This window comes from Crinia signifera, unplaced genomic scaffold (assembly GCF_055691185.1).
Source record: "Crinia signifera unplaced genomic scaffold, ASM5569118v1 HAP2_SCAFFOLD_443, whole genome shotgun sequence".
Classification (NCBI taxonomy): domain Eukaryota; kingdom Metazoa; phylum Chordata; class Amphibia; order Anura; family Myobatrachidae; genus Crinia; species Crinia signifera.
Window position 1 is genome coordinate 1 of NW_028142336.1, and position 20,265 is coordinate 20,265.

The 20,265-nt window shown below is 48.6% G+C and overlaps 12 protein-coding genes across 14 annotated transcripts; 5 read left to right on the top strand and 7 right to left on the bottom strand.

The window, feature by feature from the left end:
- Window positions 1–661: 661 nt before the first annotated feature.
- On the bottom strand, window positions 662–1,042 carry LOC146055489 (histone H2B 1.1). Its single transcript, XM_083168286.1, has one exon. It carries the CDS (start codon window positions 1,040–1,042, stop codon window positions 662–664), a length of 381 nt encoding a protein of 126 aa, XP_083024412.1.
- Window positions 1,043–1,403: 361 nt separating this feature from the next.
- On the top strand, window positions 1,404–1,796 carry LOC146055480 (histone H2A type 1). The gene has a single exon (XM_083168277.1). The coding sequence runs from the start codon at window positions 1,404–1,406 to the stop codon at window positions 1,794–1,796; it is 393 nt and encodes a 130-aa protein (XP_083024403.1).
- Window positions 1,797–2,498: 702 nt separating this feature from the next.
- LOC146055440 (histone H3) lies at window positions 2,499–2,964 on the bottom strand. Its single transcript, XM_083168235.1, has one exon. The coding sequence runs from the start codon at window positions 2,962–2,964 to the stop codon at window positions 2,554–2,556; it is 411 nt and encodes a 136-aa protein (XP_083024361.1). The 3' UTR covers window positions 2,499–2,553.
- Window positions 2,965–5,561: 2,597 nt separating this feature from the next.
- Window positions 5,562–6,279, top strand: LOC146055464 (histone H1-like). 2 transcript variants are annotated; one of them, XM_083168258.1, is made up of 2 exons: window positions 5,562–6,207; window positions 6,241–6,279. In XM_083168258.1, the coding sequence occupies exons 1-2, from the start codon at window positions 5,608–5,610 to the stop codon at window positions 6,277–6,279; spliced, it is 639 nt and encodes a 212-aa protein (XP_083024384.1). In that variant the 5' UTR covers window positions 5,562–5,607. The 2 variants fall into 2 exon arrangements, with proteins under 2 accessions (XP_083024384.1, XP_083024383.1); XM_083168257.1 differs by having other exon boundaries at window positions 5,562–6,279.
- A 912-nt stretch (window positions 6,280–7,191) lies between these two features.
- Window positions 7,192–7,503, bottom strand: LOC146055456 (histone H4). Its single transcript, XM_083168249.1, has one exon. The coding sequence runs from the start codon at window positions 7,501–7,503 to the stop codon at window positions 7,192–7,194; it is 312 nt and encodes a 103-aa protein (XP_083024375.1).
- A 1,227-nt stretch (window positions 7,504–8,730) lies between these two features.
- Window positions 8,731–9,111, bottom strand: LOC146055493 (histone H2B 1.1). Its single transcript, XM_083168289.1, has one exon. The coding sequence runs from the start codon at window positions 9,109–9,111 to the stop codon at window positions 8,731–8,733; it is 381 nt and encodes a 126-aa protein (XP_083024415.1).
- Window positions 9,112–9,472: 361 nt separating this feature from the next.
- On the top strand, window positions 9,473–9,865 carry LOC146055478 (histone H2A type 1). The gene has a single exon (XM_083168275.1). It carries the CDS (start codon window positions 9,473–9,475, stop codon window positions 9,863–9,865), a length of 393 nt encoding a protein of 130 aa, XP_083024401.1.
- Window positions 9,866–10,581: 716 nt separating this feature from the next.
- LOC146055444 (histone H3) lies at window positions 10,582–11,047 on the bottom strand. Its single transcript, XM_083168238.1, has one exon. The coding sequence runs from the start codon at window positions 11,045–11,047 to the stop codon at window positions 10,637–10,639; it is 411 nt and encodes a 136-aa protein (XP_083024364.1). The 3' UTR covers window positions 10,582–10,636.
- Window positions 11,048–15,723: 4,676 nt separating this feature from the next.
- Window positions 15,724–16,472, top strand: LOC146055465 (histone H1-like). Of its 2 annotated transcripts, XM_083168260.1 has the most exons (2): window positions 15,725–16,400; window positions 16,434–16,472. In XM_083168260.1, the coding sequence occupies exons 1-2, from the start codon at window positions 15,801–15,803 to the stop codon at window positions 16,470–16,472; spliced, it is 639 nt and encodes a 212-aa protein (XP_083024386.1). In that variant the 5' UTR covers window positions 15,725–15,800. The 2 variants fall into 2 exon arrangements, with proteins under 2 accessions (XP_083024385.1, XP_083024386.1); XM_083168259.1 differs by having other exon boundaries at window positions 15,724–16,472.
- A 912-nt stretch (window positions 16,473–17,384) lies between these two features.
- LOC146055455 (histone H4) lies at window positions 17,385–17,696 on the bottom strand. The gene has a single exon (XM_083168248.1). It carries the CDS (start codon window positions 17,694–17,696, stop codon window positions 17,385–17,387), a length of 312 nt encoding a protein of 103 aa, XP_083024374.1.
- Window positions 17,697–18,924: 1,228 nt separating this feature from the next.
- Window positions 18,925–19,305, bottom strand: LOC146055492 (histone H2B 1.1). The gene has a single exon (XM_083168288.1). The coding sequence runs from the start codon at window positions 19,303–19,305 to the stop codon at window positions 18,925–18,927; it is 381 nt and encodes a 126-aa protein (XP_083024414.1).
- A 361-nt stretch (window positions 19,306–19,666) lies between these two features.
- On the top strand, window positions 19,667–20,059 carry LOC146055479 (histone H2A type 1). Its single transcript, XM_083168276.1, has one exon. It carries the CDS (start codon window positions 19,667–19,669, stop codon window positions 20,057–20,059), a length of 393 nt encoding a protein of 130 aa, XP_083024402.1.
- The last annotated feature ends 206 nt before the right edge of the window (window positions 20,060–20,265 follow it).

A 20,265-nucleotide genomic window follows, 5' to 3' on the forward strand; every position in this document is an offset into this window, starting at 1 on the left:
CATAGCTCCCGGACTCGGTGTGTGTGTGTGTGTGTTACAGTGGGAACCGAGTTTGCCTGAGCAGGAATTACGTGTTCACCCTTAATTAAATGCATCGAAACGGAACCGAGTCACAGAAGTAACTGGGTACAATAGAGCTACGTTAACATACTGCACCCTTCATTTAGAAAGACAGTGATCCATTGGCAACGGTGCTCATCGAAAATTCGAATGTGATGTTTAAAGGCACCAACTGTTACAATTTAACAGTACTTTGCAACGTTTCCATCCAACAGAATGCTTTCGATTTTCGGCAGCTGCACACGGGGAACATTGCTGCCCTATGGGTCGCATGTATCTTTTCTTTTTCTATTTATTTATTTAACCAGTGACATATGCAATGTAACGAACCGGTCCTATATTTGAAACTGGATTCAGATCCTAGAAAGATAACTACAGAATGCAGCTTTGCAAGTGGTAAGTAAAGGCACTTTTTTTTTTTCTGAACCAGTAGGGTTAACAATAGCTAGAGGGTACGTCACAAGTCAGTTATGTCTGTCGGTGTGCACTTATCCCGTGAGCCTGGACACAGCAAAAACCATCATAGTTACAGCTCGATTAGAGAGAAGGTGGGTGGCTCTGAAAAGAGCCTTTGTGTTGGTGTGGGTGGGAGAAGGGGAGATTACTTGGCGCTGGTGTACTTGGTGACGGCCTTGGTGCCCTCGGACACGGCGTGCTTGGCCAGCTCTCCAGGCAGCAGCAGACGTACGGCGGTCTGGATCTCCCTGGAGGTGATGGTGGAGCGCTTGTTGTAGTGAGCCAGGCGGGAAGCTTCCCCAGCAATGCGCTCAAAGATATCGTTGACAAAGGAGTTCATGATGCCCATAGCCTTGGAGGAGATGCCGGTATCAGGGTGCACCTGCTTCAGCACCTTGTACACGTAAATGGCGTAACTCTCCTTCCTGGTCTTTCTACGCTTCTTCCCATCCTTCTTCTGGGTCTTGGTCACCGCTTTCTTAGAGCCCTTCTTGGGCGCCGGCGCAGACTTTGCTGGATCAGGCATTGTAGCTTATCAACAAATAACCGCTTCAAATTCGAGAAGAAATGACTGTGTGCAAAAGTGCCGTACGTCGGCTATAGCTGCTCTATTTATAGGGATCTTATGCAAACGAGGCATCGCTGCTGTAAGCTACTCTATTGGGTAGAATTGTCGTGTGACGAAAAGCAGCATCGTTGACTCCACCCTTCAGATACGGATTGGTCTGTGGATAAACTTGAGCTGCATTGGTTAATTTGTAAGCAGGCCAATCACAGAGCAGACAGCATCGGGTAACTGAGTATATAAGAGGAGGGCGGTATTTTACACTTACACTTTTGCAGGTTTCCATCTGTATTTGTAAAGCTTTTTTGCTCCGTTAGCTATTATGTCTGGAAGAGGTAAACAAGGCGGCAAAACCCGGGCTAAGGCCAAGACTCGTTCATCCAGGGCTGGTCTCCAGTTCCCAGTTGGTCGCGTGCATCGTCTGTTAAGGAAGGGAAACTATGCGGAACGAGTGGGTGCCGGTGCCCCGGTCTACCTGGCCGCGGTGCTGGAATATCTGACGGCTGAGATTCTGGAGCTTGCCGGAAACGCTGCCCGCGACAACAAGAAGACCCGCATCATCCCCCGCCACCTGCAGCTGGCTGTACGCAACGACGAAGAGCTCAACAAGCTGCTCGGTGGGGTGACCATCGCCCAGGGAGGTGTTCTGCCTAACATCCAGGCAGTGCTGCTGCCCAAGAAGACCGAGAGCCACAAGCCAGCTAAGAGCAAGTAATTCAACGGCAAAAAAATATTTTACCTAAAACACAAAGGCTCTTTTCAGAGCCACCCACCCCGACCTTAAAGAGCTGATTCATGTTTAAAATGTATACATGGAAGTTATTCGCCCGAATTAGCGGGACAGGTGTAAGTGCCACTGTGGCCTTTCTACGCTTAACAACAGGGACGTAAATTGAGTTTAACGTATGTAGTGAAATTGCATTACCGTCCCGCGTAACATGCCCCGCTTATCTGAAGGGAGACTTGTGCCTAGCCCTGGAAAGAGATGAAGGAGCTAGAACTGAGACTTTTCTTGTACTTAACATCAATCGTTTACTGTGAAGGCCGGTAGTCTGTTCGTTCCCCCTGGATAGATGAAGATTGTGCCTGTGTCGTGCAAGTAACAGGCTGGTGACAAATCACGGAGAAGATAAGAAACAGCCGAGGCTTGAGCCAGTAATGTACCTTATGCTTAAGTCTCATATATATGAAAGAATGTTTAATTATAATAGCTAGTAATGTAACTTATGCTCAAGTCTGTATACGTATACAGATTTTTTTTTTTTTTTATAGTGCCCCATGTTGTGAAGGACGGAAGGCGAACACAAGCTGTGTGTCTGGTAATTAAGGCCTTTAGCGGACAACCGGGCACCTTACCATGCCTCCAGTGTGAACACTACTATGTCATTGATGCTATAGCTCGTTTAGAAAGATTTGGTGGCTCTGAAAAGAGCCTTTGTTGTCGTTGTTGGGTTTCTAGAAGTGCCAAGTATCTATGCCCTCTCCCCACGGATCCTGCGGGCCAGCTGGATGTCTTTTGGCATGATGGTCACCCTCTTGGCGTGGATGGCGCACAGGTTGGTGTCCTCGAAGAGCCCCACCAGATAAGCTTCGCTGGCCTCTTGCAGGGCCATGACAGCAGAGCTCTGGAAGCGCAGGTCGGTCTTGAAGTCCTGGGCGATCTCACGCACCAGGCGCTGGAAGGGCAGCTTGCGGATGAGAAGCTCGGTGGATTTCTGGTAGCGGCGGATCTCACGGAGAGCCACAGTCCCGGGTCGGTAGCGGTGAGGCTTCTTCACGCCGCCGGTAGCTGGGGCGCTTTTCCGGGCAGCCTTGGTTGCTAGCTGCTTGCGGGGAGCTTTCCCGCCAGTAGATTTGCGAGCGGTTTGCTTTGTCCTGGCCATCCTTCTTCAACACGCACTTTAGCACCTCAGTCTGTTCTGTAGAAAGAAAAGTGAATCGAATTCAGCCGCTGCCATCTCCATTTATACACAGTGCTGCGCTGTCATTGGGTGAGCTAAGGGCATCCACCCTCCTGATTGGCAAAGTCATTCTCGTTTTCAAACGAGTCCTCTATGACGTTCCGTTTTCTCCCTTTATTGTATAGAACAGGCGGGCGCGGGAACGAAATGACGCGAGGAGGTTAGGTCACGTGTTAGTCACCAGAATGAACGAGAAGTATGTGCTGGCATCATGATCCGAGCGAGAAGGGACACCGACCCAATGGTCCCTTATATGCATAGCACACGGCGGTGATACTACATTGCACCATCACAACAAGGAACTCTGGGCTAAAGCGTTTTGGAAAATAAACGTAAACATATTATATTACATTACATACCATAGCTACCATGGGCGGGGAAAGTACTGCATGGGAACAATAGAAGTGCCTTACAGGTGTCTGAAACCCGGGAGATCGTACTATGAGATTGCTGTAACAACAACAGGTCACAGTATCTGCAGAGCATGGCACTTTCACAGTATTACGATCACTGATGGATCGCCGAAGCAGAAAAAATATATATATATTTATGAGGTCAGACTCAGAGCCGGATTAAGCCCTCGGTCAGCCCACACACCGTGCCCTCCCCAGTCCCACCGCCACACTTACCTCAGGGAGGGAGAGAAGGACACACGAAGGCTGGGTAAGGAGACCTGAGGCAAGAAGTAAGAACGGCAGGGATAGTCAGGACATGAGGCAGCAGGTAGAGAAAGCGGACAAAGTAGTCCTCTCCCTCCTCCTATCCTCCTCTGTAAAATGTAAAGTCTAATGTGATGCTCATCATAATGATACTCGCACACCGCTTCCATTGGGCCAATATAGTGTACTACTAAATTTGGGCTCGCTATTCAGTCTTTTGCTCCAGGTGCTAATTTCAACTGTGCATTTTAAATAGATATCCGGTGTGGCATCTTTCTTGTGCAGAAGAACAATTGCTTGGGGGAAATCTTTGCCAATACATATTTTTTGCCATATATAAATTCTCCACAGTTTGGCTGATTTTTTTCTCTAATCTTGGCCAGCAAGTTGGTGGGCCTAACTGCTCATGGTGTCCTCTAAAAGGTGCCAGTCTCTCCTCCAGCATGGTGATTTACCACTGGACCGCATGCTTCATATCAGGCGCCCCTCTGCACCTACAGTATCCATGCTGGCTGCATTTATTAGGACGCTACTTGGTCTAAAAAAACATATAGTAACACTATTATTTTCGAACAGTTATTTGTTGGTGCACCACTGATGTTCAAGTATTCTTCCTACAAATATGTTTCCTTTTTTTCTATCCTCTATTTATCTAATCTCTACTTTCGGCTCCCTTCTCTGCCTTTTTCAAAACACAACCGTGTCAACGTGGCGAGGCCATGGAATGTCACATAGCTACATGGATTATTTTGAGACAATTTAGTGCCAGTGTCACCAGCATTCCTCACATCCAGAACAATACCAGACAATGGAATATGCTAGGTGTCCTGAGCTTGTCATTGTAGCCAGAGTGGCTAGATAACATATGAGGATGCTTCCTGCCTGTGTTATCCACCTGAGCTCTTGTGGAGTGTGGATGTCGGCTGCCCTCTCTGCTAGATTAACGATGACATCTTTATGTAACACATGGCTGGCCCCCTGGTCCAATGTGTTGGACGCCTCCTCATACTGGAGATTTTCAACAGTTCTGGCACCAAAATCACGATCTGAGCTACTGACCCAAGTACTGTAACGTCATTCCTCTTGGCTAGAGGTCCATTTCATTGCAGCAAGACATGGGACTAGATAACCATAGCCATCGTACTAGCTGTATGGGCTATTACAGGAAGCGACAAGCAAACTCCTCAGAACCAAAACAAAAATCCCAGCAGTCGAGTCTAGAAAGTATTTTGACCTTGTCACAGTAGCAAGAATTCTTTAGACAAGAGTGCCGTTACCTTGAAGCCACCTGCCTGTGTGTGTGCCAGTACCATGATGCCACCTGCCTGTGTTATCCAAATGTGTGTACAGGAGTTCACAAATCATCTAAATGCGTTTGAATATGCTCCCTGTCCTGCACAAAGTGTCCCGCAGGCGACTTTTGTCATCCTCTGGACTAGAAGGAGGCAAAAAAGTCCCGAATGGACATATTCTCCTCACAGAAGAAGAGAGATGTGTTCCATGCCGGGCACATCTAGCCTGGTGCGGGTCAGCTGCCACTGGCTAATCCTGGCCTCCTTCTTAGCGCTTAAGCTAGCGGTTGCCATATGGTGTTAGGGGAGACCTTGGAGAACGAAGGTGGTGAAGAGAACCGGTCCTCTGTTCCTCTCATGCCATAAAAAATGCACCTTTTCTGCGCTAGCAAAACACAGGGCGAGAGCAGATCTTGACAAACTCGAAAGCTAGGACAAGGTTTACACGGCTGCTTGTTCCGCCAATAGGAGCACAGAACGCTCCCCTCTGATCAGCCAATCACAGCACATCCGGCAGGTTATATAAGAGACATCAGCTGCTCAGGGCACTGACTGTGTGTGACTTAACGATACCGCGTTTGTTTTTTTTTGTTGCTGATCTATCCAACCGTACCATGGCAGAGACCGCACCCGCCGCCGCTGCTGTTCCGCCTTCAGAGGGCGCAGCCAAAAAGAAGAGGCAGCCAAAGAAAGCTGCTGGAGGAGCCAAGAAAAGCGCCAAGTCTTCTGGACCCAGCGTCTCCGAGCTGATCGTGAAAACCGTGGCCGCCTCCAAAGAGCGCAGCGGGGTTTCTCTTGCCGCCCTGAAGAAAGCTCTGGCTGCCGGAGGCTACGATGTGGAGAAGAACAACAGCCGCGTGAAGCTGGGCGTGAAAAGTTTGGTCACCAAAGGAACTCTCACCCAGGTGAAAGGCACCGGCGCTTCCGGCTCCTTCAAGCTCAATAAGAAGCAGGCGGAGAGCAAGAAGGTCGCCCAGAAGTCTCTGAAGCCCAAGAAACCTGCTGCAAAGAAAGTGGCCAAATCCCCGAAGAAGCCCAAGAAAGCTCCGAGTGCAGCCAAGAGCCCGAAGAAGGTGAAGAAGCCAGCAAAGGCGGCTGCAGCTGCCAAAAGCCCAAAGAAGCCTAAAGCGGTGAAGCCGAAGAAGGCGGCCGCCAAGAGTCCGGCCAAGAAGGCAGCGAAACCCAAAGCCGCCAAGAGTCCGGCCAAGAAGGCGGCGAAGCCCAAAGCCGCAAAAAGTCCGGCCAAGAAGGCAGCCAAGCCCAAGAAAGCCGCGGCAAAGAAGTAATGGCTGAACCGCCGCATCCTCGCTCCCTTGTTCTCCCCCCAAAAGGCTCTTTTCAGAGCCACCCACCCTCTCTCGACAGAGCTGTGAGCGCACGGCGTGGCCTGATGGCTGCGCCCTTCAGTAAGTCATCAACAGGTGCACCAGAATGTTGTAGCTTGCCCCTTAAATTCAGTCACTTCACAATTCTACAGATGTGCTTGGAAGTGGGAATAATGAAACAAGTTAAGTATCAACTCTTTAATAAACGCTTCATAGCGCATATAGCGTTTTGGTGCGCGTTTCAATGAATCACTGTAAACCGGGGGGCGCATTCACCTGTGGCACCATACCGCCCAGCCGGTTCTGCCCTACATCCTCTGTATAGGGCCAGCGCAATCTGTGGCAGAGCTGTCAGGGAAGATGCGTGATTCACCACTATAGAACTCTTTAGCTCAGCCTCGTGTATTTTTTTTTTTTTTTTTTTAATTATCCCCAGCTGGAGTAACTGCTGCAAATCGTGTGGTGCAAGAGTATATACACAGTATATAGAGCTTAGTAAAACGCAGAGAAAGGCGGACTGGATCGTTGTTAAATCTGCATTCATCGTGACCCTTTCAAACACAATTGTCCGGAAAACGTATATGCCTCTGTGCAGTGGTCGCTACCAGCGTGGTTTGTACCGCAACCCTGTCAACAAATTGCGGATTACCAAATTACACAATCACCGACACTAAAAAGGAACCACTGCACCCGTGGCACCTCACTGCCTGCATCCACTAACGGTGCGGCTAGTGTGAGGGAATGAATTCATATTAGGACCCGGCAAATAGCCGCATTACACAGGGAGGTTGGAACAGCGCTCTCGTAGAAAAGATGGGTGGCCCTGAAAAGGGCCTTTGTGTGTGGGTGACTGAGTGAGATGCTCCTGGGAATTTAACCCCCGAACCCATAGAGAGTACGGCCCTGGCGTTTCAGAGCATAGACCACGTCCATAGCGGTCACAGTCTTCCTCTTGGCGTGCTCGGTGTAGGTGACGGCATCACGAATGACATTCTCCAGAAACACCTTCAGCACACCGCGGGTCTCCTCGTAGATGAGTCCAGAGATACGCTTAACACCCCCTCGCCTAGCTAGACGACGGATGGCAGGCTTGGTAATGCCCTGGATGTTGTCACGGAGAACCTTCCTGTGACGCTTAGCGCCTCCTTTGCCGAGCCCCTTTCCGCCTTTACCTCTTCCAGACATTCTCAAAAATCCTTCTGTGACAAACAGTAAGAATGAGTATAGTTTCCTGTCAGCGGCTTTTATAAAGTGGAAGAGCGGACCTGATGGGTGACTTGGACTTAAAGGCGGAGTCTTGTATCGCCTTGCCATTCGTTCATAAGCACAACCCTTTTATTGTTTTCCTTTCGTTCATTACTAGAAGATATTGTTTTATGTTTAGATTTATATGAACTGCTCTCTTGGTATTGTTTTCTTCGTTAATACCCAGTGTAACATTTCAGCTTGATTAGAGAACTAAACTATTCAGCTACGTTGTGGTGAATATTTGTGTGGATGAAACGTAATGACCAGACCGGTCCCGACGATAATAGTTTTATTTTTTTTACATTTTATTATACGTGGAATAGATATAGATACATTGTATATGTTCACTTTGAAAGTGGGGGAATTGGTAACGACAAAGGACCCACACAATGAGAGTCGCTCAGATATCGGCGGGAAATTAAAAACATCACCAAAAACATTCCCACTGGGAAACTGCTTCTGATAATCACAACTACTTTAACGTTTCCATAGCTCCCGGACTCGGTGTGTGTGTGTGTGTGTGTGTTACAGTGGGAACCGAGTTTGCCTGAGCAGGAATTACGTGTTCACCCTTAATTAAATGCATCGAAACGGAACCGAGTCACAGAAGTAACTGGGTACAATAGAGCTACGTTAACATACTGCACCCTTCATTTAGAAAGACAGTGATCCATTGGCAACGGTGCTCATCGAAAATTCGAATGTGATGTTTAAAGGCACCAACTGTTACAATTTAACAGTACTTTGCAACGTTTCCATCCAACAGAATGCTTTCGATTTTCGGCAGCTGCACACGGGGAACATTGCTGCCCTATGGGTCGCATGTATCTTTTCTTTTTCTATTTATTTATTTATTTAACCAGTGACATCTGCAATGTAACGAACCGGTCCTATATTTGAAACTGGATTCAGATCCTAGAAAGAGAACTACAGAATGCAGCTTTGCAAGTGGTAAGTAAAGGCATTTTTTTTTTTTTTTTTTTTCTGAACCAGTAGGGTTAACAATAGCTAGAGGGTACGTCACAAGTCAGTTATGTCTGTCGGTGTGCACTTATCCCGTGAGCCTGGACACAGCAAAAACCATCATAGTTACAGCTCGATTAGAGAGAAGGTGGGTGGCTCTGAAAAGAGCCTTTGTGTTGGTGTGGGTGGGAGAAGGGGAGATTACTTGGCGCTGGTGTACTTGGTGACGGCCTTGGTGCCCTCGGACACGGCGTGCTTGGCCAGCTCTCCAGGCAGCAGCAGACGTACGGCGGTCTGGATCTCCCTGGAGGTGATGGTGGAGCGCTTGTTGTAGTGAGCCAGGCGGGAAGCTTCCCCAGCAATGCGCTCAAAGATATCGTTGACAAAGGAGTTCATGATGCCCATAGCCTTGGAGGAGATGCCGGTATCAGGGTGCACCTGCTTCAGCACCTTGTACACGTAAATGGCGTAACTCTCCTTCCTGGTCTTTCTACGCTTCTTCCCATCCTTCTTCTGGGTCTTGGTCACCGCTTTCTTAGAGCCCTTCTTGGGCGCCGGCGCAGACTTTGCTGGATCTGGCATTGTAGCTTATCAACAAATAACCGCTTCAAATTCGAGAAGAAATGACTGTGTGCAAAAGTGCCGTACGTCGGCTATAGCTGCTCTATTTATAGGGATCTTATGCAAACGAGGCATCGCTGCTGTAAGCTACTCTATTGGGTAGAATTGTCGTGTGACGAAAAGCAGCATCGTTGACTCCACCCTTCAGATACGGATTGGTCTGTGGATAAACTTGAGCTGCATTGGTTAATTTGTAAGCAGGCCAATCACAGAGCAGACAGCATCGGGTAGCTGAGTATATAAGAGGAGGGCGGTATTTTACACTTACACTTTCGCAGGTTTCCATCTGTATTTGTAAAGCTTTTTTGCTCCGTTAGCTATTATGTCTGGAAGAGGTAAACAAGGCGGCAAAACCCGGGCTAAGGCCAAGACTCGTTCATCCAGGGCTGGTCTCCAGTTCCCAGTTGGTCGCGTGCATCGTCTGTTAAGGAAGGGAAACTATGCGGAACGAGTGGGTGCCGGTGCCCCGGTCTACCTGGCCGCGGTGCTGGAATATCTGACGGCTGAGATTCTGGAGCTTGCCGGAAACGCTGCCCGCGACAACAAGAAGACCCGCATCATCCCCCGCCACCTGCAGCTGGCTGTACGCAACGACGAAGAGCTCAACAAGCTGCTCGGTGGGGTGACCATCGCCCAGGGAGGTGTTCTGCCTAACATCCAGGCAGTGCTGCTGCCCAAGAAGACCGAGAGCCACAAGCCAGCTAAGAGCAAGTAATTCAACGGCAAAAAAATACTTTACCTAAAACACAAAGGCTCTTTTCAGAGCCACCCACCCCGACCTTAAAGAGCTGATTCATGTTTAAAATGTATACATGGAAGTTATTCGCCCGAATTAGCGGGACAGGTGTAAGTGCCACTGTGGCCTTTCTACGCTTAACAACAGGGACGTAAATTGAGTTTAACGTGTGTAGTGATATTGCATTACCGTCCCGCGTAACATGCCCCGCTTATCTGAAGGGAGACTTGTGCCTAGCCCTGGAAAGAGATGAAGGAGCTAGAACTGAGACTTTTCTTGTACTTAACATCAGTCGTTTTACTGTGAAGGCCGGTAGTCTGTTCGTTCCCTGGATAGATGAAGATTGTGCCTGTTTCGTGCAAGTAACAGGCTGGTGACAAATCACGGAGAAGATAAGAAACAGCCGAGGCTTGAGCCAGTAATGTACCTTATGCTTAAGTCTCATATAAATATATATATATATATATGAAAGAATGTCCAATTATAATAGCTAGTAATGTAACTTATGCTCAAGTCTGTATACGTATACAGATTTTTTTTTTTTTTAAAGTGCCCCATGTTGTGAAGGACGGAAGGCGAACACAAGCTGTGTGTCTGGTAATTAAGGCCTTTAGCGGACAACCGGGCACCTTACCATGCCTCCAGTGTGAACACTACTATGTCATTGATGCTATAGCTCGTTTAGAAAGATTTGGTGGCTCTGAAAAGAGCCTTTGTTGTCGTTGTTGGGTTTCTAGAAGTGCCAAGTATCTATGCCCTCTCCCCACGGATCCTGCGGGCCAGCTGGATGTCTTTTGGCATGATGGTCACCCTCTTGGCGTGGATGGCGCACAGGTTGGTGTCCTCGAAGAGCCCCACCAGATAAGCTTCGCTGGCCTCTTGCAGGGCCATGACAGCAGAGCTCTGGAAGCGCAGGTCGGTCTTGAAGTCCTGGGCGATCTCACGCACCAGGCGCTGGAAGGGCAGCTTGCGGATGAGAAGCTCGGTGGATTTCTGGTAGCGGCGGATCTCACGGAGAGCCACAGTCCCGGGTCGGTAGCGGTGAGGCTTCTTCACGCCGCCGGTAGCTGGGGCGCTTTTCCGGGCAGCCTTGGTTGCTAGCTGCTTGCGGGGAGCTTTCCCGCCAGTAGATTTGCGAGCGGTTTGCTTTGTCCTGGCCATCCTTCTTCAACACGCACTTCAGCACCTCAGTCTGTTCTGTAGAAAGAAAAGTGAATCGAATTCAGCCGCTGCCATCTCCATTTATACACAGTGCTGCGCTGTCATTGGGTGAGCTAAGGGCATCCACCCTCCTGATTGGCAAAGTCATTCTCGTTTTCAAACGAGTCCTCTATGACGTTCCGTTTTCTCCCTTTATTGTATAGAACAGGCGGGCGCGGGAACGAAATGACGCGAGGAGGTTAGGTCACGTGTTAGTCACCAGAATGAACGAGAAGTATGTGCTGGCATCATGATCCGAGCGAGAAGGGACACCGACCCAATGGTCCCTTATATGCATAGCACACGGCGGTGATACTACATTGCACCATCACAACAAGGAACTCTGGGCTAAAGCGTTTTGGAAAATAAACGTAAACATATTATATTACATTACATACCATAGCTACCATGGGCGGGGAAAGTACTGCATGGGAACAATAGAAGTGCCTTACAGGTGTCTGAAACCCGGGAGATCGTACTATGAGATTGCTGTAACAACAACAGGTCACAGTATCTGCAGAGCATGGCACTTTCACAGTATTACGATCACTGATGGATCGCCGAAGCAGAAAAAATATATATATATTTATGAGGTCAGACTCAGAGCCGGATTAAGCCCTCGGTCAGCCCACACACCGTGCCCTCCCCAGTCCCACCGCCACACTTACCTCAGGGAGGGAGAGAAGGACACACGAAGGCTGGGACTCCAATCCAGGACTCCTCTCTATCTGCTGCCTCTCTCCAACCTCCGCTGCTGCTGGCGGTGGAGGCTTTTTAGGTTTGACAGCAGGAGCAGAGCAGCTCCGGACAGAGGGTCCCCTAAAATACGGGGGCCCTGGGGAACTGTCCTACTCCCCCCTAGTACTGCTCTCTGCATATGTTAGAGCTAGCTCTGTTCTCATATTGTCTGAGTGGCTTTGAAAATAATCAAAAGTACCGCATGTATGATACTAATGGGAAACATTGTTATAGTATTGCTACTATTCTATTGAAACATTAGTGATATCAATCTGTGACAAAGTATCCACTTAGACCACAAGGTGAATGTCAGAAAACTGAGAAAGTAAATGTAATATTACTCTATTTTCCGCTTTTACTTTCTCAGTGGACACTTTCTAGTCTAGATCGTATTGAGGTTTACAGTGAAGATGCTCTCGGTGCAAATAATAATCAGTTACAACATAATACGTATATTGTTGTTAGAACTGGATTTATATTGATGCACAGTCTATTAGTTAATTTCCATTTCCCCATGACAATTAAGGGGGGGGGGGGGGGTTAATATTTTTATGACAGTCAGCGGAGTTCACAAACCATCTAGGGTAGTATATGGCTATAAGAACAATGAATATACAAGAGACCTGAGTGTACAGTAATAGAGAATAAAAACGATTGTTGTTTCCTAGCACGGCCACAATCGTATGGATCGTGTACCTTTAAGTTAAGGTACACGATCCATACGATGGACCCGATTTCCTTTGAAATCAGGTCCATTTTGCCGGCTAGGAGACAATATCGGGGGCATCGCGTCGGTCGGGACCATTAACAATGGTCCCGACGCGACCGACGCGATGCCCCCGATTTCCCCATAGGCTTCAAATATAAAAAATATTTTAACATTGAAATCTTGTCGGGAAAGGTAAAATATCGGGGGCATCGCGTCGGTCGCTACCATTAACATTGGTCCCGACGCGATGCCCCCGATTTTTCCATAGGCTTCAATGTTAAAATATTTTTTAACATTGAAATCTTGAAAAAATGTGAAAAATGTGAAATGGGCCAATATGACCCATTTCACATTATAGATGTCCCCGTCGTCACCCCACGATAGACGCCAACCCGAAGCGTGGCCAGCGCAGCGAGCCCGCGAGTGGCGGCGGTGCGCGTCCTCCGACCTTTTCATTCCCCTACAATCCACGTCGGCGTGGAGTTGAGAATAGAATAGTGTGGCGAGCGCAGCGAGCCACCGAGCCCGAAGCGTGGCGAGCCCGGCGAGGGGACGCGTATACCCCCGGCGAGGGGACGTGTATACGCGTCCCCTCGCCACGCTTCGGGCTCGGTGGCTCGCTGCGCTCGCCACACTATTCTATTCTCAACTCCACGCCGACGTGGATAGTAGGGGAATGAAAAGGTCGGAGGACGCGCACCACCGCCCCTCGCGGGCTCGCTGCGCTCGCCACGCTTTGGGTTGGCGTCTATCGTGGGGTGGGGTGTACGCCGTGACATTTGGGGGGGTTGGGAATATTTTACATTGAATTCAATGTAAAATCGGGTCCCAGGGACCCGATTTACATTTCATTCAAAAAAAAAAATCGGGTCCAAAATCGGTCGGTCGCGTCGATCGCATCGCATGCGACCAAATCGCATGCGATGCGATCGACCCGATTTTTCCGACACGACCACCCCGATGTAAATCGGTGTGGCCGTCGACACGACCACCCCGATGTAAATCGGTGTGGCCGTGCTAGGAAACAAGTACCATATTTTTTATTTATAAGGCGCCACACGTGGTACGCAGCGCCGTACAAATAGAACATATTAGAACAGTACAGGGTAAACAGAACTAGACATAACAGTGACAGAAGATCAAAAACAGCACAATTAGCAATTAGCAGCACATCTCTTGGTACACAATACAGCAGATATATAGGGAAGTGAGTGAGAAGAGATGCAGGTGTAGATTGCAGGTGAGTAAGAGAGCTGTAATTGAAATGTAAGAAGGGTGCTGTGAGTACAGAAGGGGAGAGGGCCCTGCTCTATGGAGCTTACAATCTAGAAGGAGGGGGAGACAGACAGGTGACAAGATGTACAGGTAAGGAGACCTGAGGCAAGAAGTAAGAACGGCAGGGATAGTCAGGACATGAGGCAGCAGGTAGAGAAAGCGGACAAAGTAGTCCTCTCCCTCCTCCTATCCTCCTCTGTAAAATGTAAAGTCTAATGTGATGCTCATCATAATGATACTCGCACACCGCTTCCATTGGGCCAATATAGTGTACTACTAAATTTGGGCTCGCTATTCAGTCTTTTGCTCCAGGTGCTAATTTCAACTGTGCATTTTAAATAGATATCCGGTGTGGCATCTTTCTTGTGCAGAAGAACAATTGCTTGGGGGAAATCTTTGCCAATACATATTTTTTGCCATATATAAATTCTCCACAGTTTGGCTGATTTTTTTCTCTAATCTTGGCCAGCAAGTTGGTGGGCCTAACTGCTCATGGTGTCCTCTAAAAGGTGCCAGTCTCTCCTCCAGCATGGTGATTTACCACTGGACCGCATGCTTCATATCAGGCGCCCCTCTGCACCTACAGTATCCATGCTGGCTGCATTTATTAGGACGCTACTTGGTCTAAAAAAACATATAGTAACACTATTATTTTCGAACAGTTATTTGTTGGTGCACCACTGATGTTCAAGTATTCTTCCTACAAATATGTTTCCTTTTTTTCTATCCTCTATTTATCTAATCTCTACTTTCGGCTCCCTTCTCTGCCTTTTTCAAAACACAACCGTGTCAACGTGGCGAGGCCATGGAATGTCACATAGCTACATGGATTATTTTGAGACAATTTAGTGCCAGTGTCACCAGCATTCCTCACATCCAGAACAATACCAGACAATGGAATATGCTAGGTGTCCTGAGCTTGTCATTGTAGCCAGAGTGGCTAGATAACATATGAGGATGCTTCCTGCCTGTGTTATCCACCTGAGCTCTTGTGGAGTGTGGATGTCGGCTGCCCTCTCTGCTAGATTAACGATGACATCTTTATGTAACACATGGCTGGCCCCCTGGTCCAATGTGTTGGACGCCTCCTCATACTGGAGATTTTCAACAGTTCTGGCACCAAAATCACGATCTGAGCTACTGACCCAAGTACTGTAACGTCATTCCTCTTGGCTAGAGGTCCATTTCATTGCAGCAAGACATGGGACTAGATAACCATAGCCATCGTACTAGCTGTATGGGCTATTACAGGAAGCGACAAGCAAACTCCTCAGAACCAAAACAAAAATCCCAGCAGTCGAGTCTAGAAAGTATTTTGACCTTGTCACAGTAGCAAGAATTCTTTAGACAAGAGTGCCGTTACCTTGAAGCCACCTGCCTGTGTGTGTGCCAGTACCATGATGCCACCTGCCTGTGTTATCCAAATGTGTGTACAGGAGTTCACAAATCATCTAAATGCGTTTGAATATGCTCCCTGTCCTGCACAAAGTGTCCCGCAGGCGACTTTTGTCATCCTCTGGACTAGAAGGAGGCAAAAAAGTCCCGAATGGACATATTCTCCTCACAGAAGAAGAGAGATGTGTTCCATGCCGGGCACATCTAGCCTGGTGCGGGTCAGCTGCCACTGGCTAATCCTGGCCTCCTTCTTAGCGCTTAAGCTAGCGGTTGCCATATGGTGTTAGGGGAGACCTTGGAGAACGAAGGTGGTGAAGAGAACCGGTCCTCTGTTCCTCTCATGCCATAAAAAATGCACCTTTTCTGCGCTAGCAAAACACAGGGCGAGAGCAGATCTTGACAAACTCGAAAGCTAGGACAAGGTTTACACGGCTGCTTGTTCCGCCAATAGGAGCACAGAACGCTCCCCTCTGATCAGCCAATCACAGCACATCCGGCAGGTTATATAAGAGACATCAGCTGCTCAGGGCACTGACTGTGTGTGACTTAACGATACCGCGTTTTTTTTTTTTTGTTGCTGATCTATCCAACCGTACCATGGCAGAGACCGCACCCGCCGCCGCTGCTGTTCCGCCTTCAGAGGGCGCAGCCAAAAAGAAGAGGCAGCCAAAGAAAGCTGCTGGAGGAGCCAAGAAAAGCGCCAAGTCTTCTGGACCCAGCGTCTCCGAGCTGATCGTGAAAACCGTGGCCGCCTCCAAAGAGCGCAGCGGGGTTTCTCTTGCCGCCCTGAAGAAAGCTCTGGCTGCCGGAGGCTACGATGTGGAGAAGAACAACAGCCGCGTGAAGCTGGGCGTGAAAAGTTTGGTCACCAAAGGAACTCTCACCCAGGTGAAAGGCACCGGCGCTTCCGGCTCCTTCAAGCTCAATAAGAAGCAGGCGGAGAGCAAGAAGGTCGCCCAGAAGTCTCTGAAGCCCAAGAAACCTGCTGCAAAGAAAGTGGCCAAATCCCCGAAGAAGCCCAAGAAAGCTCCGAGTGCAGCCAAGAGCCCGAAGAAGGTGAAGAAGCCAGCAAAGGCGGCTGCAGCTGCCAAAAGCCCAAAGAAGCCTAAAGCGGTGAAGCCGAAGAAGGCGGCCGCCAAGAGTCCGGCCAAGAAGGCAGCGAAACCCAAAGCCGCCAAGAGTCCGGCCAAGAAGGCGGCGAAGCCCAAAGCCGCAAAAAGTCCGGCCAAGAAGGCAGCCAAGCCCAAGAAAGCCGCGGCAAAGAAGTAATGGCTGAACCGCCGCATCCTCGCTCCCTTGTTCTCCCCCCAAAAGGCTCTTTTCAGAGCCACCCACCCTCTCTCGACAGAGCTGTGAGCGCACGGCGTGGCCTGATGGCTGCGCCCTTCAGTAAGTCATCAACAGGTGCACCAGAATGTTGTAGCTTGCCCCTTAAATTCAGTCACTTCACAATTCTACAGATGTGCTTGGAAGTGGGAATAATGAAACAAGTTAAGTATCAACTCTTTAATAAACGCTTCATAGCGCATATAGCGTTTTGGTGCGCGTTTCAATGAATCACTGTAAACCGGGGGGCGCATTCACCTGTGGCACCATACCGCCCAGCCGGTTCTGCCCTACATCCTCTGTATAGGGCCAGCGCAATCTGTGGCAGAGCTGTCAGGGAAGATGCGTGATTCACCACTATAGAACTCTTTAGCTCAGCCTCGTGTATTTTTTTTTTTTTTTTTTTAATTATCCCCAGCTGGAGTAACTGCTGCAAATCGTGTGGTGCAAGAGTATATACACAGTATATAGAGCTTAGTAAAACGCAGAGAAAGGCGGACTGGATCGTTGTTAAATCTGCATTCATCGTGACCCTTTCAAACACAATTGTCCGGAAAACGTATATGCCTCTGTGCAGTGGTCGCTACCAGCGTGGTTTGTACCGCAACCCTGTCAACAAATTGCGGATTACCAAATTACACAATCACCGACACTAAAAAGGAACCACTGCACCCGTGGCACCTCACTGCCTGCATCCACTAACGGTGCGGCTAGTGTGAGGGAATGAATTCATATTAGGACCCGGCAAATAGCCGCATTACACAGGGAGGTTGGAACAGCGCTCTCGTAGAAAAGATGGGTGGCCCTGAAAAGGGCCTTTGTGTGTGGGTGACTGAGTGAGATGCTCCTGGGAATTTAACCCCCGAACCCATAGAGAGTACGGCCCTGGCGTTTCAGAGCATAGACCACGTCCATAGCGGTCACAGTCTTCCTCTTGGCGTGCTCGGTGTAGGTGACGGCATCACGAATGACATTCTCCAGAAACACCTTCAGCACACCGCGGGTCTCCTCGTAGATGAGTCCAGAGATACGCTTAACACCCCCTCGCCTAGCTAGACGACGGATGGCAGGCTTGGTAATGCCCTGGATGTTGTCACGGAGAACCTTCCTGTGACGCTTAGCGCCTCCTTTGCCGAGCCCCTTTCCGCCTTTACCTCTTCCAGACATTCTCAAAAATCCTTCTGTGACAAACAGTAAGAATGAGTATAGTTTCCTGTCAGCGGCTTTTATAAAGTGGAAGAGCGGACCTGATGGGTGACTTGGACTTAAAGGCGGAGTCTTGTATCGCCTTGCCATTCGTTCATAAGCACAACCCTTTTATTGTTTTCCTTTCGTTCATTACTAGAAGATATTGTTTTATGTTTAGATTTATATGAACTGCTCTCTTGGTATTGTTTTCTTCGTTAATACCCAGTGTAACATTTCAGCTTGATTAGAGAACTAAACTATTCAGCTACGTTGTGGTGAATATTTGTGTGGATGAAACGTAATGACCAGACCGGTCCCGACGATAATAGTTTTATTTTTTTTTACATTTTATTATACGTGGAATAGATATAGATACATTGTATATGTTCACTTTGAAAGTGGGGGAATTGGTAACGACAAAGGACCCACACAATGAGAGTCGCTCAGATATCGGCGGGAAATTAAAAACATCACCAAAAACATTCCCACTGGGAAACTGCTTCTGATAATCACAACTACTTTAACGTTTCCATAGCTCCCGGACTCGGTGTGTGTGTGTGTGTGTGTGTTACAGTGGGAACCGAGTTTGCCTGAGCAGGAATTACGTGTTCACCCTTAATTAAATGCATCGAAACGGAACCGAGTCACAGAAGTAACTGGGTACAATAGAGCTACGTTAACATACTGCACCCTTCATTTAGAAAGACAGTGATCCATTGGCAACGGTGCTCATCGAAAATTCGAATGTGATGTTTAAAGGCACCAACTGTTACAATTTAACAGTACTTTGCAACGTTTCCATCCAACAGAATGCTTTCGATTTTCGGCAGCTGCACACGGGGAACATTGCTGCCCTATGGGTCGCATGTATCTTTTCTTTTTCTATTTATTTATTTATTTAACCAGTGACATCTGCAATGTAACGAACCGGTCCTATATTTGAAACTGGATTCAGATCCTAGAAAGAGAACTACAGAATGCAGCTTTGCAAGTGGTAAGTAAAGGCATTTTTTTTTTTTTTTTTTTTCTGAACCAGTAGGGTTAACAATAGCTAGAGGGTACGTCACAAGTCAGTTATGTCTGTCGGTGTGCACTTATCCCGTGAGCCTGGACACAGCAAAAACCATCATAGTTACAGCTCGATTAGAGAGAAGGTGGGTGGCTCTGAAAAGAGCCTTTGTGTTGGTGTGGGTGGGAGAAGGGGAGATTACTTGGCGCTGGTGTACTTGGTGACGGCCTTGGTGCCCTCGGACACGGCGTGCTTGGCCAGCTCTCCAGGCAGCAGCAGACGTACGGCGGTCTGGATCTCCCTGGAGGTGATGGTGGAGCGCTTGTTGTAGTGAGCCAGGCGGGAAGCTTCCCCAGCAATGCGCTCAAAGATATCGTTGACAAAGGAGTTCATGATGCCCATAGCCTTGGAGGAGATGCCGGTATCAGGGTGCACCTGCTTCAGCACCTTGTACACGTAAATGGCGTAACTCTCCTTCCTGGTCTTTCTACGCTTCTTCCCATCCTTCTTCTGGGTCTTGGTCACCGCTTTCTTAGAGCCCTTCTTGGGCGCCGGCGCAGACTTTGCTGGATCTGGCATTGTAGCTTATCAACAAATAACCGCTTCAAATTCGAGAAGAAATGACTGTGTGCAAAAGTGCCGTACGTCGGCTATAGCTGCTCTATTTATAGGGATCTTATGCAAACGAGGCATCGCTGCTGTAAGCTACTCTATTGGGTAGAATTGTCGTGTGACGAAAAGCAGCATCGTTGACTCCACCCTTCAGATACGGATTGGTCTGTGGATAAACTTGAGCTGCATTGGTTAATTTGTAAGCAGGCCAATCACAGAGCAGACAGCATCGGGTAGCTGAGTATATAAGAGGAGGGCGGTATTTTACACTTACACTTTCGCAGGTTTCCATCTGTATTTGTAAAGCTTTTTTGCTCCGTTAGCTCTTATGTCTGGAAGAGGTAAACAAGGCGGCAAAACCCGGGCTAAGGCCAAGACTCGTTCATCCAGGGCTGGTCTCCAGTTCCCAGTTGGTCGCGTGCATCGTCTGTTAAGGAAGGGAAACTATGCGGAACGAGTGGGTGCCGGTGCCCCGGTCTACCTGGCCGCGGTGCTGGAATATCTGACGGCTGAGATTCTGGAGCTTGCCGGAAACGCTGCCCGCGACAACAAGAAGACCCGCATCATCCCCCGCCACCTGCAGCTGGCTGTACGCAACGACGAAGAGCTCAACAAGCTGCTCGGTGGGGTGACCATCGCCCAGGGAGGTGTTCTGCCTAACATCCAGGCAGTGCTGCTGCCCAAGAAGACCGAGAGCCACAAGCCAGCTAAGAGCAAGTAATTCAACGGCAAAAAAATACTTTACCTAAAACACAAAGGCTCTTTTCAGAGCCACCCACCCCGACCTTAAAGAGCTGATTCATGTTTAAAATGTATACATGGAAGTTATTCGCCCGAATTAGCGGGACAGGTGTAAGTGCCACTGTGGCCTTTCTACGCTTAACAACAGGGACGTAAATTGAGTTTAACGTGTGTAGTGATATTGCA

What these genes read in the sequence shown, in the direction of transcription:
- LOC146055489 (XM_083168286.1), bottom strand. Translation starts at nt 1,042, where the DNA reads ATGCCTGATCCAGCAAAGTCTGCGCCGGCGCCCAAGAAGGGCTCTAAG.
- LOC146055480 (XM_083168277.1), top strand. Translation starts at nt 1,404, where the DNA reads ATGTCTGGAAGAGGTAAACAAGGCGGCAAAACCCGGGCTAAGGCCAAG.
- LOC146055440 (XM_083168235.1), bottom strand. Translation starts at nt 2,964, where the DNA reads ATGGCCAGGACAAAGCAAACCGCTCGCAAATCTACTGGCGGGAAAGCT.
- LOC146055464 (XM_083168257.1), top strand. Translation starts at nt 5,608, where the DNA reads ATGGCAGAGACCGCACCCGCCGCCGCTGCTGTTCCGCCTTCAGAGGGC.
- LOC146055456 (XM_083168249.1), bottom strand. Translation starts at nt 7,503, where the DNA reads ATGTCTGGAAGAGGTAAAGGCGGAAAGGGGCTCGGCAAAGGAGGCGCT.
- LOC146055493 (XM_083168289.1), bottom strand. Translation starts at nt 9,111, where the DNA reads ATGCCAGATCCAGCAAAGTCTGCGCCGGCGCCCAAGAAGGGCTCTAAG.
- LOC146055478 (XM_083168275.1), top strand. Translation starts at nt 9,473, where the DNA reads ATGTCTGGAAGAGGTAAACAAGGCGGCAAAACCCGGGCTAAGGCCAAG.
- LOC146055444 (XM_083168238.1), bottom strand. Translation starts at nt 11,047, where the DNA reads ATGGCCAGGACAAAGCAAACCGCTCGCAAATCTACTGGCGGGAAAGCT.
- LOC146055465 (XM_083168259.1), top strand. Translation starts at nt 15,801, where the DNA reads ATGGCAGAGACCGCACCCGCCGCCGCTGCTGTTCCGCCTTCAGAGGGC.
- LOC146055455 (XM_083168248.1), bottom strand. Translation starts at nt 17,696, where the DNA reads ATGTCTGGAAGAGGTAAAGGCGGAAAGGGGCTCGGCAAAGGAGGCGCT.
- LOC146055492 (XM_083168288.1), bottom strand. Translation starts at nt 19,305, where the DNA reads ATGCCAGATCCAGCAAAGTCTGCGCCGGCGCCCAAGAAGGGCTCTAAG.
- LOC146055479 (XM_083168276.1), top strand. Translation starts at nt 19,667, where the DNA reads ATGTCTGGAAGAGGTAAACAAGGCGGCAAAACCCGGGCTAAGGCCAAG.